The sequence below is a fragment of the Gadus macrocephalus genome, chromosome 3 (genome assembly GCF_031168955.1).
Source record: "Gadus macrocephalus chromosome 3, ASM3116895v1".
In the NCBI taxonomy this organism is placed as follows: domain Eukaryota; kingdom Metazoa; phylum Chordata; class Actinopteri; order Gadiformes; family Gadidae; genus Gadus; species Gadus macrocephalus.
In genome coordinates, this window is record NC_082384.1 from 14,907,128 (window position 1) to 14,924,107 (window position 16,980).

Consider the following 16,980-nt stretch of genomic DNA (forward strand, 5'->3'; position numbering starts at 1 on the left):
ACCCACAATGGTAACACTAAAGCTATTGGTAGAACACAAGGCCGTTCTCGGACCCCTGACAGATCGATAGACGGTGTGTTTGCTGCCGCTCCTAGGCGGGAAAACGGTTTCTCAGCGTCGGTCCGGCGGACTGGTGAAGAAACGTTTGAGGGACTGTGTGTGTGTTTTTCCAAAGATACCCCCACAGAACACAACACGGAGGAGGGCAGGTGTTAGGGAGGGTTAGCTCGGAAACTGCCTGGCTGTTTTAATCCAGCCGGTTCTTTGGAGTTGGAGGAGAAACACAGACCAAAACAAACAGCCCTCTGACGACTGGAGGCTGGAGGAGCAGCACTGAGGAGGAGAGCCGACCGCCCCTCTGAGCACGGGATGGGCTGGGTGGATTTTCCGACGCAGCTGACACAAAGGCTTACCGGTCGGTTAGGGTGGATCGGAGACTGGTGATGAGTGAATCGACCATGCACGGGACATTCTTTTGGCCGATCGAGGGAGTAAACGGGTAAGTTAAATCTGATACCGGTCAGATGGGCGATCTTCACTTCCCAGACTAAACACTGCCTCATACATGTATATCTGAAAGGCCACAGGAACAACGTTTTCCTGTTTGTGTGTATACAAAAAGGTATTCACATGACACGACAGAATGTGCATGCATGTCGTGTGTGTGCGTGTTTTATGTGTGTGTTGGCGTGATTGTTTGTGTGTGTGCGCGAGTAAGGAAAACAGTCCCACCAGTGCAGGGCGCATCAAACACACGCATCCTTTGGGAGATCTACACCACAGTATCTGCTGAGGCATCTCTCTCCCTGCACAATCTGGAGAGATGAAGCTCTCACACACGCACACGCACACACACACGCACACTCTAATCATGTAACTCCAGCTACTAACTACTAAGCAAACAAACTGAAATGGAGACAGAGCCACAGCTCTGAGACAACAGCATCTGGTTCATTAAGGCTGTGAAAAAGTGTACGTGGTGAAACCTACAGGTCTATAGGAACCTGTGGTGGATTTGGATTTCTTACGACAACAACAGCAACAACAGCAACAACAACAACAACAACAACAACAACGTGCAATGTGTTTGGACACTCTGGTCACCAGTCAGCAATTGTATTGATCGCTGTGTGCGACTGAGGTAAAACCTTGCATGATGACACACACACACACACACACACACACACACACACACACACACACACACACACACACACACACACACACACACACACACACACACACACACACACACACACACACACACACACACACACTCAACCCAGAAATATCTGCAATGCAAATAACCACAACAGAGTCACAGTGATAGAGAAAGAAGGAGAAAGAGAAAAAGAGATGGATCGAGACGGAGAGAGAGAGAGAGAGAATGAATGACTCTCTCCACTCCCCCTGCAGGGCCGTCTGCGCTGCGCTGCGATACAGCTGCTCCACCGGCTCCCCCGAGTACCGGGTGCTAGCGCCTTGTGCGCTAACAATATGCTACAGCCTGTTAAGATAGTACCCCTTGTCCCCTTCGGCTTCTACCCCCCACCCCTCAACCTAGCACTAGCGTTGGTGCTAAGCAATGCAATCTCTGTTTGGCGGGAGTCCCTGTCCCCTTGGGCGGTGCTACGGTAGCTTACATTAAGCTAGGCTAACGCAGAGCCATTACTATTCAACAGGCCCTGCAGAGCGGCGCTTCTGTCTGGCGCACGGGCCTCTTGCTAACGCTAACGGACTGGCATGGGGAGCTGCAGACAGCCTGGCAGAGAGGGAGAGGGAGAGAGAGAGAGAGAGAGAGACAGAGAAAGAGAGAGAGAGAGAGAGAGAGAGAGAGAGAGAGAGAGAGAGAGAGAGAGAGAGAGAGAGAGAGAGAGAGAGAAAGACAGAGAAAGAGAGAGAGAGAGAGAGAGAGAGAGAGAGAGAGAGAGAGAGAGAGACAGAGACAGAGACAGAGACAGAGAGAGAGAGAGAGAGAGAGAGAGAGAATAAAGACAAGGAGAGCTAGGGTGAAATTAAGATAAAGAGATGAAGATAGAGAAATGGAGAGAGAGAGTTAGAGAGAGAAAGGTAGAGAGAGAGAGAAAGAGAGAGAGGATGAAACAGAGAAAGGGATGAGAGGGATGTAGAGAGAGGGATGGAAAGAGGGAGAGAATGGTGAGAAAGAGAAAGCGTGTGTGTTTGAGTCTGGATGTGTGTCTGCATCTGTGTGTCTGTGTGAGTGTGTGTGTCTGGGTGTGTTTGTGTGTGTGTCTGCATGTGTCTGTACGTGTGTGTGTGTGTGTGTGTGTGTGTGTGTGTGTGTGTGTGTGTGTGTGTGTGTGTGTGTGTGTGTGTATACAAAAAGGTGCCCGGTAAGGGGGTCTAGGAAACAAAATGTATTTTTATGAGCCAATTAAATGGCCCGGGTATTCAAGGGCCCCGGGCACACCTGGAGGCCAGGCTGGGCTCGTCTGTTGAACCACCCCCGGCGACCGTTGTCAGGTAATGGCCTCACACAAACACCGCCAAACACTTCTTAAAAGACCCATCATTCCCTTGCTTCGGCCTTGTGCCGCTTCAGAAGGAGAAGTGTGATTGTTTTGAAGGGCGGCCATTTGGCGAGAAGGTAAGAAAAAAAGAAGGAATCCAGAGAGAAAGCACACAGCCACCGTCAAAAGAGCCACCTAGTGAAAGATAGTTTGAGGTGTTTCAGGCCGCCCTCACAAAGATACAGCACAAGTCATCAACCTTTAGTGGAGATACAACACCAGTCAGCGCCCATTAGTGGAGATTATTAATAGGGTTGTAATTATAGGGTTTGTGTTCCCCGGTTTGAGGTTAACTCTCGTTATTATACAACCATTACAAACAGGGTTGTATGGGATGTAGGATTTATTGCCAGCTACACAATTCCAGGTGAACCTCTGCACTCATTTACAAGACACGTGATTGAGAAAAACTGCAAAAGTTGAAATTATTTATTTATTGTTACGCATCCAAACATTCAGGAAGGCAAGACATTGAAAATATCGGGGGATTTTCAGTGAAACTTGCCCTCGAAGTTATATTTTGAAGACTTTTGCAAATAATCTATTTACCCACCTGGACTAGTTTGGATTATAGCAGGCAGCAAACGAGTTATATCATCCCTCATATCGATGAGGGATGAGCTTTTTTTTGTACAGGCCTGCAGAAGGAATAGCAAAGTGGATTCCATTATTGGTGTTCTTAACAAGTTAGTTTTCTCATTAGGTAAAATAAGTAAATTTGTAATTTTAATCCCTTTTCCTATCCCAGTAGATCCTTGCCACCTAGTTACGCCTATGCCTGAATCACCTGATTTAACCGGTATAATAACCATGTCCCCTTGCAGACAACGCCGTCTCCGATCTAGGCCAGCGCTCAAGGTAAGGCAGTAGTTACACTCAGTTCTCATGATCACAGGGGAACCGACAAAAGCCTTTTCTGATCTTTGATCTTCCTACTTTTTGTTTGAAAATCAAATTCATGTCGACCGGGGGGAATAATAAAAAACAACAGCCGCGTGTTCTAAGGAGAAGCACAAAGGCACCCTGGTAAAAAAGCCTTGCATTTGATTATTCCTCATAATGAATATGTCACATTTGCAAAAGGAGGGCCCAGGTAAGTATCTCCCAAGCACTGATAAGCTTGTTCTCTCTCTCTCTCTACCTCCTCAGTAATTACCTAGCAGCGCTGCAGTGATGCAGATCCCCTCTCTCTCCTTCCCTTCAGGCCACTAGAGACTGATATGAAAGGGAATTGGACACTTGGGGCCGTGGATATTGTAATTAAAATAAAAAAAATGCTCTCCTATTCTTGATATGTTGTTTGGGAAACTCCAGGTCTGTGTGTTCGGATCTGTGTGTGTGTGTGTGTGTGTGTGTGTGTTTGTGTTAGGATCTGTGTATGCGTGTGTACGTGTGTGTGTGTGTGTGTGTGTGTGTGTGTGTGTGTGTGTGTGTGTGTGTCTGTATGTGTGTGTGTGTGTGTGTGTGTATGTGTGTGTGTGTGTGTGTGTGTGTCTGACCTAAATACACCGCAGATTAAACAGAGGAACACCAGGTCTTTGTCTTCTGCTCATTAGGTGTGGAGGACAAGGTGATCAACGTAGAGGAGCAGGGGGTGTTAAACACACATACACACACAGACACACGCACAAGCCCTGGTTTAACATGCATGCATGACTTCAACACCACAACCTTTATGACCGCATGGTGTTCCTCCCAATACCAAATCAAATGAGTGTCGGTCGCTTGTTCTTTTGTGTGTATGTGTGACTACGTATGTGACTCTGGTCCAATCATGTTTTTTGTGTGTCTTTCATTAAATTGATCAAACTGTTTATCAAATCGAAAACTGTTGATGACACCTGATGATACATATAAAAGTATGTTAAACCTGTGTGTGCCATCTCCATCCAAATAATAAATTATAAAAAGTCTTTATAATAATTATTATACAATAGGGCTTGAACTGAACATGACCTGAGACCGCTATCATAAAAAACATTTGTTTGTGTGCTGGATGACATTGATGGGGACATTTCCAGCCGCGTCTACCTCACCATGTCACCTGTTCATTTTGGAGCTGTCCTCCTTCATCTTTCATTCTCTTTCTGGGCTCACACCTCAAGGCAGCCGCCCAGTGTGCTCCCCCCCCAGACACACAAACACACACTAGCGGACAGACACACACACACACCAGACATACAGACACACACACACACACACACACATTAGCGGACCGACACAGACACACACCAGACATACAGACACACGTACACACCAACACACACACACACACATTAGTGGACAGATATACACACACACCAGACATACACACACACACACTAACAGTGTCTGGAGGACGGTACAGAACCTTGCAGGTTCATCACACACAGATGCGCAAACGCACGCATACACAATGTTCTTTTGCTGTGGGTGCGTGTGTTTGTGCTTTTGTTTGTGTCAATTTAATGATTAATTCAATCATACAAGCTTAGCATACACACACTCACAGCACAGAAAAAGGTAGCGTTAAAAGCTAAATGAGATATTTGGATATTTGTGACAAGTGTAAATAATACAGAGGCTGGGTCTGAATGAGCCCTGTGAAAACTCTCAGGGGGACCACCACACACCTTCCCCCACCACACCACCCACATATTTACAGTACAAAGGCTCAGTGTGGGTCCCCTGTAGACACACACACACGCACGCACAAATTCTAACACACTATCTCAGACAAACTCACACACATGCAAGGACACACACAGGCACAATCAGACACACACACACACGCACACACACACTTGCCCAGAGACATCCACACAAAAAGACAGACACACGCAAGCCAAAACACACACACACACATACACACACACACATACACACACAACGAACACACACAGAAAAGAAAGGGAAAAGGAGAGCGTGACTGATTTAATTAGCCTAATCATTAAATGGGGCTTAATTAGAGTCACTTTCCTTCACAGGAAGGAGAGGGGACTCCAAGCCACTGCTGCTTGTCATTACAGCAGAATAATGAGGTAGCGCACGTGTGTGTGAGTGTGCGTATGTGTTGGCACGCTGAGGGGCCCCTCAGCGTGCCAACACATACGCACACTCAGACACACACACACACACACACACACACACACACACACACACACCTACACACACGCACAGGAGGAGTGCCAGACAAAAGGAGAGCGTTCTCGCGGCGCGATGCAGAGCCTTTGATGTGTCTTAATTCCCGCCGTTACCAGTCGTGGCGCCGCCTCTGCAGAACGCGTTAATACGGCCCCAAAGTGGCGCCCGAGAGGGGCCCGACCGACGCCACGCGGCCCCCAACACACAAAACGCAGCGCAGCTCGCTCTCCTCTCCAGGAACCGTGCTGTTGTGAGTGGAAGGGTGGGGTGGGGGGGGGGGGGGGGGGGGGAGTAGGGCTCTCTTACATGATGTGAATGTAAATGCAGGGCAGTGCAGTGGCTCCGGGGGTTCAATGCCTGCATGTCTGCGGCGGTACCTTTAAGCATCCTTGAGCAAGATGCGCTTACCGCCCCCGACCTAGCTGCTATCTTAACTACCTGTATCTGAGTCCGCTCTAAGTGTGTTTGGATAAAGGGCTGCTGAATGGTTACCTAGCAAATAGCAGCTCAAGGTCTCGCTAAAAAAAAAGGCAGCTGCCCTTCCGGGCCTCTCTGAGCGAAGAGCCGCTGAAGGCCGAGGCTGTGAGAGAGGGGTCATGTGTTTTGTAGTGTATCCCCAAGTGCCCATCGCAAGGCAATTTGTGTTCCCTAAGTACCGACGGTGATCGCCGGTGAACAGTCCCCCCCGGAGCAGGTAGACCAACAATATGACAAGGAGAATGACAATAACGGCATGGAAGATCAGTGTGAATCAATACACTTGTTTGACTAAGAATTTGGCCAAGCAATATATGAAACATGGAACGGTTTCCCCTCCCTTCCTCGATTCTTACCGCTAAATCCATGGAACTGAAAGTCTCCCTCTCTCTCCCCCTCTCTCTCCCTCCCCCTCTCTCCCTCCCCCTCTCTCCCTCCCTCTCTCCTCCTCCCTCTCTCTCCCTCTCTAGTCACGCACCCGGTTGCAGGCGTACGGCATCCCGATGCGGACGCCAGGCCGCAGGGTTATCAGAAGGCGTGCTCCGCAGCCAGGGAGGCATCAGCGTTATGTCCGGGCTCTGGTGACGGACCTGCCGCTGATCACACGCAAGCTGGCTCTCCCTGGGGGGTCGTTCCGGCCCCTTCATCTGAAAGACCCCGCTCCTCCTCCACCACCACCCACACAGCGCTCCCTACACCTCAGTAAAACCCAAGCCATTGTCCTCTCATAAAAACAAGCCAACACACTCAATGACTTCTTCAATGTTATTGTGCCGTCGTGAGACTCGGGTTCGCTGTCCACGTGTGTGTGTGTGTGTGTGTGTGTGTGAAGATAAATTGAGTTAAAAAAATGATCGAGAGGGGAATCTCGTGTTTATAGGTGTGTGTGTGAGTGTGAACACCTAGGTCTCCTCCTCTGTTCATTATTGGCTAGCAGGAGAAGCCAGTCATTTCCCTGTCTTCATAAAGAGCAGCCCATTAAATCCTACCTCCAGTCAATAATTAGGACTCCACAAATAAACCAAAGGCAATTAAATCAATGCTTCCTCGGCCCCGCTGCCGGACCCTGTGGCCCCGCGTGGACACTCCATCTTCCCCACTAGCCTGCACACACACACACACACACACACACACACACACACACACACACACACACACACACACACACACACACACACACACACACACACACACACACACACACACACACACACACACTCAGACACACGCGTTTGTCCTGCTGAATGATGAGATGGCCCAGTGTGTCCCTGGGCGGGGGTCCTAGAGCGTCGTGATGGCGGTAGGGCTCTCTCTCTGCTGGGAGAGCTAGCCGGTGATTTCATTATCTCGACCAGAGGAGCTCAGAGTTACAGCGGCCATGAAGCCAATGTTTCATTTGGTTGTGAGTGGACACTGGGGGGCCGGCCGGGGATTTTAGCGCTCCCGGACCCCCCAGGTGGATCACCGACGCTGCTCCGCAGGTAAGGGGGCGCGCTAAATCAAACTCACACACCAGCGCTCAGACACACACATACACACATGCAATACTTGCTTAGACACAAATAGATGCAAACACACACACTCATATACATACATTGATTCACAAACATACACACAATCACTCACACACACACACACACACACACACACACACACGCACACACACACACACACAATATAAACACACAGACAAAGACACACACCGACAACACACACGCACACATACACACATGCAATACTTGCATAGACACAAATAGATAAACACACACACACACACACACATACACATACATTCATAAACAGACAAACATACACACAATCACTCACACACACACACACACAACAATATAAGCACACGGACAAATACACACAATACTATACACACACAGACACGACACACATACTAAGCACACACAGATACACACACACTAGAGCTTAGATCGGGCCGAAAAATCAAACCCGACCCTATCCGAGCCCGTGCTCATTCGAGCCCGGCCCGGCCCGGTACATTAACTGTAATGATGAGCCCGCGACCGATTTAAACCCGACCATTTCTTAAAGGCACCCAGTGCAACTTTCGAGGCTTAAAAATGAACATTCAATTTCTAGTCTTTTTTACACGTAGTAAGTTTCAATAGCTCCATACCATTACATACCGACATTTAAGCAGCAAAGATGAGACGTCGTTGTGTGGTGAGAACTGATACAAAATCGATAGCAACAACAATGCCGCCATTTTCTTTATTTTTTGTAACCTATAATAAATAAAGCAGGCTTCCAGTCAATGGAAAAATGGCTTCTCCCCACCGGCGATTGTTGTTGTTTACGATTTTCTATCAGTTCTCACCACACAACGACGTCTCATTTTTGCTCCTTGAATGTCGATATGTAATGGTATGGAGTTATTGAAACTTACTACGTGTAAAAAATACTAGAAATTGAATGTTTATTTTTCATTGAATGTTTACATAAAGTTGCACTGGGTGCCTTTAATATGTGGGCGGTTATAGCTGACGCTGTCAACAACAATTTTGAGTTGCTTGAAGTGAATCACAGAAATTGGTTAACAATTATCCAGATGAACAATGCAACAAGGACAACACGTGTAGCCTAAATGTGTGTTTATTCGTAATTGGATCGTAGCGTACATCCAAATGAAGAGACTTACAAGGCTCGGTGTTACGCTTGCCAGTGGAGGAAAACTGCGCATGACATGTTGCCTTTTGCAATTTCGTAGTCTGACTTCTGCAACTTTGTATACATTAAGAATATTATCTACCTATATAGAATATTTCGTCTGATTAATAGACAATTTTGCCCGTACCAATTAAGCTAATAGTGATAAAAAAATAAATTAAAAAAAATTAAAAAAAGCTTGATCACGCCCGGTCCGATCCGACCCGAGTATAGTGGCGGGAAATATTGGACCGACCCGGCCCGCGGGTCGGGTCGGTTCGGTTCGGGCGCGGGTGCGGGCAGAAAATCTAAACTCGAACACACACACACACACACACACACACACACACACACACACACACACACACACACACACACACACACACACACACACACACACACACACACACACACACACACACGTCTCACATCCAGGCACCATTTGGTTGCGTGGTACTCTCTGTCAGCCTGCCCTCCTGTCTGGCCGCTAACTAGCGTGCGGTGGCGGAGGTCTCTGCTTGTTATGTCAACAGGACAGCGATGCTGACAGGGACAGTGCTGGGAGGCCGGGGGTGGACGGCAGGGCGGCGGGCTGACTGATGGCTGAGCTATTGACAGGGCCACAGAGATAATAAAGTGCTGTCCCTCTGGCAGCTCCATTAGGATCACACATGGTGACAGCAGCGTAGTGGCTCCACCGAGGGGCAGCGCACGCACACACACACACACACACACACACACACACACACACACACACACACACACACACACACACACACACACACACACACACACACACACACACACACACACACACACACACACACACACACACAAACACGTCGTCTCAGTGACAGCTAGTCAGTCATGGCCATGGATCTCTCTCTCTCCCTCTCTCTCCCCCTCTCCCACTCTCTCCCTCATCTTTCCTCACAGTCTATTTCTGTCACGGGCAGTCTTTAGCTGCGGCAGACACTGCATGTGTGTGCGTGTCTGTCCATGCGTGTGTACGTACCAATGCCCGTGAGGGCCAGCACCACATCATGATTAGGAGTGTGCGTTATTAGTGTCACACGGGGGGTGACAGGCCAGGCGGTTTCCCTCCACACACGTTCTGCATGGTGAGACCTTCTGCCGATACGATGACAGGGGACAACCAATGGGAAGAGAGGGGGGGGCTTAGCTCTCCACTCACTAGGGCTCCCTGGGGCCCTAGTGAGTGGGGCCCTTGAACTCACTACCTGTTCCGTCTGCGGCGTCGTGGATGCGGAGAGGGTTGCGTTAGAGCGCAGACCCTTGACTGGTGACAATCGGCGCAGCCCATCCCCCAGGGGACTTCCTAGCCTGTCGTACGAGCGTACGCTACAGACCCGACCTGTTGCTGTGGAGACCAACAACTTGTACAAGATCAGATCAAAGTAGTGAGTAATAAAAATATGTGTCCCACTCAAACAATCTGCATTCACGTCTGCTGCTTTATTGCAGCTCCTTAAATAAGTCTTATTTGTATATATGTGCAGATGAAATGCCGAAGCCATGATTATCAACACAACACTAAATAATTTCCCTCGTCGCGTCGGTTAGCGCATTGTGTTGGCGCTCAGCTAGCTCATCCTCAGACGGTGTCAAAATGACCCCCGTGGTCACAAACAAACAAACACAACAACAAACAGCCGCATGTCTTCTCTCCCAGCACAGGACACCTCACACCTGGTGTGTGTGTTTGATCGCTCCTGGAGAACAACAGGATAAATATATAAATAAAGCCCAGAGGAGACAGGCGAACAAGAGTGTGGGCGGGAGCAGGCAGCAGCAGCAGCCCTGGTTGTGACATGTTCCTTTACACCAGAGGTACGAGACAAGGCCGACAGACAGCGGAGAAGAAGAAAAACAAACCACCACCAGCACCAGCAGAGAAAAAAAAGAAACAGACGTGATCAAGGCGGGAAAAAGTCCAGGGGGTGTGGGTGGAGGGAGAGGGGAGAGGAGGGGAGAGGGGAGGTCTGGCTGTCCCAACGGTCCCTTGTTGCAAACCAGGGGCTAGTCTCAGCCTTGTCATCCTCCACTCCTCTCTCCTCCTTAACCACCCCCCCCCCCCCCCCCCCCCCCACCCCATCCCCTAACCCTTCTCTGCCCACTGAAAAACGTCGATAGCAGGCTGCCGGTGGCGGGGTCTCTGGTGGATGCTAGCTCATTCTCCCGACATCGACAGGCCCCCGCCCAATCAATATTTAGTTCCCCACTAACAAGCTGCCTCAGGGTCTGAGAGAGAGAGAGGCAGGGGAGAGAGAGGGAGAGAGAGGCAGGGGAGAGAGAGGGAGAGAGAGGCAGGGGAGAGAGAGAGAGAGAGAGGGAGAGAGGGAGAGAAAGAGAGAGGCAGGGGAGAGAGAAAGAGAGAGAGAGAGAGGGTGAGAATGAGAGCTAGAAAGAAAGGAAGAAATAAAGAAAGAAAGAGAGAGGGAGAGAGAGAGCGAGAGAGAGCAAAAGCGAGAGAGAGAGAGAACTGGGACCCAAGAGCTGTCCAGCTAGAAGCGAAAAACATGGATTGAGTGTGTGTGTGTGTGTGTGTGTAGGAGGGGCCGAGGGGTTGGAGAGGTCAGGAGTAGATCTGGGGAAGAGAACAGAGTCTGGTGTGTGTCGCTGTGCGGAGGCGACGCATGAGTGCCCGCGGCATGCGCTGACAAGACACTCACACACACACACACACACGCACTCAATCACACACATCACAATGAGCACGTCCTTGACAGCACTTCAGCAGGGCTTCAGGAATTCACTCACAGATGAGTGGCCGTGCACACGCACGCGGACTCGCTAAACTCCGGAACAGACTTGAACGCGCACCAACACACACTGCTGTCTGCGGCAGCTCTCTGAACACGCCTGTTGTATTCAGGCTTTTGGAGACGGAAACGGCGAAATATATTTAATCCGTCTGCAAAATTGTTGGTAGTGGGTTGCTATATTTGGTTGCGATAGTACTGGGGGAAGTTAAACTAGTCGGGTGTTTTATTCTGAATCCAAACCCAGATGTCCGCATCCTGCCTGTAGGCATCATGAAGTGAGACTCCCACCACCTACCTGCTCCTTAATCAGATGTATCCAACGTACTGAGATGTAAGGCCCTTTGGATAAATGCTTCTGCTAAATGAATAAATATAGAATAGATCTTGCATAATCCACAAGTATAATTCGGGACAAGAATGTTATTAAAAACCCCAAAGTATAGTTTGTCCATACAATCTGTACAGCAGTGGTACAAATGCAAGTGTTGCTTATTTCTTTGGTTATCAGTGCGAGATTGGGCGTCCATCTTGTAACGCCAATAGTATCATCAGCTTAAAACAATACAAATAAAGATAGCACTCATTTCTTTGGACAGGATGGTGAAGACAGACTTTTGACCACCAGAGGGAATCAAACCTGGTGCTTACACGGTTAACACACTAGCTAGATATTAGCAACCAAGCCCTCCAAACTCCTGGTAATATTAACCAGCCAGGGAGCACGATGGGTAGGAGGCCTGAGCTGGGATAAGGAGAGCTCTGAATGGTCTAGTGAGGGAGAGCCCTTACCTTCTGCTGGAGGATGTGGTGCAGGTGTTGTAGCCAATCCTCGTCTGGTATTTCCACACAGGGCTCAGTCTCGTCCTGCACACGAGAACACACGGACAACATTAAACCAAAAACGATTCAGAAGAACACGTGAACAGAGAGAAATGCCTTTTGCTCAACACTGGACCAGCTGAAATTCAGGATCAAGCGTTATCAGGGAGAGAGGGTTTGTGTGAGCTGTTTGTCCCTCAGCCAAAAGGTTATGGGTTCGAAGCCCAATGTCTAAAGTCTACCTGTAGGCATCCTTGAGCCTAATCCCTACTTGCCTATGTATTAAGTATCTACATTATGTAACGCGTTAAGGAACATCCATGCAAGTTGCTTTTGATAGAACTGCAAAATGAATATGTTTATGAATGAATATATTGTCAATTCTGATCATCATCCTAGGCTTGGTCTTTGGGGTTGCGAGGGGTTCACAACATTCTGGGACACACTCAAAAAATCCTCATGACATCAGCTTCACTTGTCCTGCAATAGACATGACAAATTTTATACAAGAAGACATCCCAGTTATGGTAACTTAGTAAGCCTTCTCAGTTAAAGACTATATTTTACCGTTTCAAATTCACTGAGAGTGACTTCAGTTGGTCGGTGCCCTGATTATAATAATGCCCAAAAGAAGCCCGTTCTCTAATGAAATGACTCATTCATAAATGATGTAGCCTCTGCCCTCTCTGTTCTACACTGGTCTCCTGCTCCAGGGAGAAGCACAGCATCCCGGACCTTGGGAAAACTCTCTGGAGGGTTCCTTAGTGGCGGTGTGTGTGTGTGTGTGTGCTACACTCATGTATAAACCTGGTGCAAGAGTAGCCTTGTTAATGCTAATGAAGAGGGCAACAGTGATACAGTGTGGCTATGTAAGCCCCCCGCGCTAATGAATCGACCCTCTCTCTCTCTCTCTCGCGCGCGTGTGTTGCTGCTCTGCACGATGTCGCACGCCCTGCTCTGCCTCCCAGGGACAGCCAATTTTTAGATGCAGATTCTGTGTGTGTGTGTGTGTGTGTGTGTGTGTGTGTGTGTGTGTGTGTGTGTGTGTGTGTGTGTGTGTGTGTGTGTGTGTGTGTGTGTGTGTGTGTGTGTGTGTGTGTGTGTGGGTGTGTGGGTGTGTCGTCTGCGATCCTCAATGGGGGTCCAGTTGTGTAAGCACCAGTGCTAATTTCCATGTCTTCCTCATTAGTAACTCCTAGTCAAAGAGTTAGAAGAGAGAGAGAGAGAGAGAGAGAGAGAGAGAGAGAGAGAGAGAGAGAGAGAGAGAGAGAGAGAGAGGGGGGGCTTAGGGAGAGCAATAAGGGAGGTGGGCAGAGAAAGGGAGAAGGAGAAGCAGAAAGGAGCACAGAGAGAGAGAGAGCGAGAAAGAGGAATATAGGGATACAGAGTGAGCGAGAGAGAGGGGTAGGGAGAGAGAGAGCAGTAGGGAGGTAGGAATATATAGATAGAGAGAATGAGCGAGAGGGGTAGGGAGGGAGAGACAGAGAGACAGAGAGAGACCGAGAGGAAAGGAGAGAGAGCCGACGGAGGGCTTGTTGCTTCCGTTGGCAGAGGCGGTAACAACACACTTGACCCTCTGTCCATCATGAGCAGCTCACTGCAGAACAAACCCTGCACGGCAATTATGGTCATAATATCACTCCACAACACGCTGCCCACTGAGCCCGCGGCCGCTCACTCGCTCTCTGCCTCCCTCCCCTTGTTCTCCTGCAGAATTATAAAGACTATCGTACAGACACTTGTACACACAACAAGTACATCACGGTTTATTCACCCAGGACTGATTGCCTGAACTACCTGTGTGTGTGTGTGTGTGTGTGTGTGTGTGTGTGTGTGTGTGTGTGTGTGTGTGTGTGTGTGTGTGTGTGTGTGTGTGTGTGTTGTGTGTGTGTGTGTGTGTGTGTGTGTATGTGTGTTGGGTACACGTTTGCATTTAAGGGTCAAGTGAGTTTAAAGTACATTTTCCTATTTTGGTTAGCTTTAAAAAACATCTAGAGGAACAGGTTGAATTTCTGAGCGCTTCTGTTTACAGCCGGACCAGGATATATAAGTCTTATATCTCAATTTTAGCCTGAATGGACATTGCACTAAAACCACACAAGAGAACCAGCATGCTTGGACTTTACTTCCCAACAAACCATAGTATATGCGTTTGATTTCATGAATATAAATATGATGAATACAAGAGCCAAACATAATTCCTGCTTGACACACAATGGAACCTATGCATCAATGTTTTCACTAAACAAGTTGAATTTCAGAATACGGTCTTCCTCTCTATTTTTTTTGAGCGGAATGGATCCAAAATGTATACGTAAACTGGATTGAGCTTTTGACCATAACAATTGTATATCAATCCCAAGTATTAAAATAAAGTGATCCATCTCCCTGTGCTCCACTCCCAGTTGCCTACCGCGGCGCTGCCCTCTCCAGAAGGGCCGCGCGGTTCACTGATAACTTGTTTGGCCAGAAGAACAACAGCTTTTCTTCTAGTTAACTTCTGTCCCCCCCCAGCGGGCTTGCGCTCTGGATATACACAAACACACACACACACGTGCATACTCCATGTAACCCATGATGCATTCGCGGGATTTTTCAATTAACATATGCTGTGACTGGCCTTTTGGTTTTTTTCTCCTCCGCACCCACACGCTTACGTGGGCGTGCGTGTCTTAAATAGATGGCTTTCTAGCGGAAAATGTCTGTCGGGTTTGTCGATCCTGTCAGCTGAATTTAGAACAATGGGTTTTGCTGCTCCACATAAGGCACTCATAACGCTCACATCTGACTGACGGTTATCCACTTGTCTTATAAGTGAAACTTGGAGAAACATTTTTTTCACACAAACACCAACACCAGGTATTTATAGCATGTGGCATTGCAGGAGACCGAAAACCCGCTGAAATACACTAAATTAAAGTGTGGTCGCCTGTGGGGGGGTGCTGATCTTTAATTAAGACACAATCGCTCACATGAGAGCCCAAGACCCCAGCGGCCATTAGCCACGCTATTCAGTGGGAGGAGGAGGAGGTGGTGAAGGTTGAAGGAGAACATGGTAAAGGTTACGAGTTTTCAGCCTCCATAAGAGGGACCTTTTGTCTGGTGAGAGAGCGTGCCCTGTCATTGGCAGGGTGTGGCCGGTGTGGCAGCAAGCGGGGGGCTCAAATTGGTTTCAAGCGTGAGTAAGTGCCCGGTGGGCCGGCTCCCCTCGTGTGATGGATGGGGGGCGTTCCCGCGGGGGTGTGGAGGGAGGCTGATTGTAAAGCCGGTCCGCTAATGGCGCCGAGGCTAAAAATTGATCTATGGTGGAGTCCACCGTAGAAAAACCTACCAAGTCGGGAAGTATAAAAAGAAGAAAAAGAGAGAAAAAAAACAGACATTTTGAAAAGTTTTCTCTTCGACGTGAAAGTGTGATTTGCCCGGCGTCCCACAGGTTTGTATTTTCAAATACACTCAATCGTGAACGGGGTTGTTGAAACCCGAAGAAGCACGGTGTCTTCCAACCCCGTTTCCACTCCTATCTTAGTTCACAGGCCGTTAGATCTAGTTTTCGGATCCCCATAACAAACCAAACTCCTTGTCTCGGCCGTTGGCTGCTTGCTCATCCACAATGTATCATCAATAAGAGAAGGCCCGGGTAACAAGGGGAACGTCCATTGCAACCGCGGTCAAACGCTTGCCCGTCTTTAACCTTAACCCTCGCACTGATAATAAGTATACCCATAGGCTCCCAGCTGACGTCTCAACCCTCGGCTTGGTGGAACTTGCACGTTTACCACGACAGACAGTAGACCACATGCTTAACGTTGGTTAGCAGGAAGGGGGTGCGGGGGGCAATCAATAGTATATCTTGAGTTGAGCCACGGATAAACACTGGCTAAACTGGCAGGTGTATGTGTTAGCGCTAAGGGGCAGTGTATGGGGTCGGTTTCGACGTGAACACGCTTAGACGCCCTCCCTTCGCTCTGTGACGTGTACCTGGTCACCGTCCAACATGTCAGCCAGGTCGCGCTCGGACATGTTGAGGATGGAGGCGGCGATGGACTTGGCTCTGATCATGGACTTGGCCGCGGGGGCGCCCCTCGCCGCGTTGGCCTCCTCGCGCCTCCTCCGGCTCCTCTTCCTCCTGCTCCTCGTCTCCGTCAGCTGCTGCTTGACCTCCTGAACATCTCGGAGCATCTCGCCGGCCAGCGCCTGCAGGGAGGGAGGAGGAGGAGGAGGAAGAGGAAGAGGAAGAGGCGAAAAGAGGAGAGAGGGATAAAATGGATGAAAAAGAAAGAGAAAACGTCCAGCAGAACAAATGGAAGATAGCTGCGGCTGGCGGAGGAATAAATTCAATTGATCTAAAAACGTGCCAGAGAGGCCCGGTCCATTATGGAGGAATATTGAGTCTGACACTCTCTCTCTGTTTTTTCCTTCCATTCCCTAATCCAATATTTTGGACTTCAGGCTCAAAAGTATTAAATAAATACCCCCCAAAAAAAGAAACACAAATATTGCCCCTTTGATTGAACGCTCAGGGAATGCATCTTAACAATATCAAATACACACCAATAAATAAAAATAAT

The 16,980-nt window shown here is 48.7% G+C and overlaps 1 protein-coding gene across 1 annotated transcript in view; it reads right to left on the reverse strand.

The window, feature by feature from the left end:
- cntln (centlein, centrosomal protein) overlaps positions 1–16,980 on the reverse strand; it is an 86,504-nt gene that overhangs the window by 1,592 nt on the left and 67,932 nt on the right. The window contains exons 20-21 of the mRNA XM_060046688.1: positions 16,391–16,837; positions 12,383–12,457 (exon numbers count right to left, since the gene is read on the reverse strand). Coding sequence (XP_059902671.1) covers positions 12,383–12,457; positions 16,391–16,837 — 522 coding nt within the window. The remainder of the gene's footprint in view (positions 1–12,382; positions 12,458–16,390; positions 16,838–16,980) is intronic.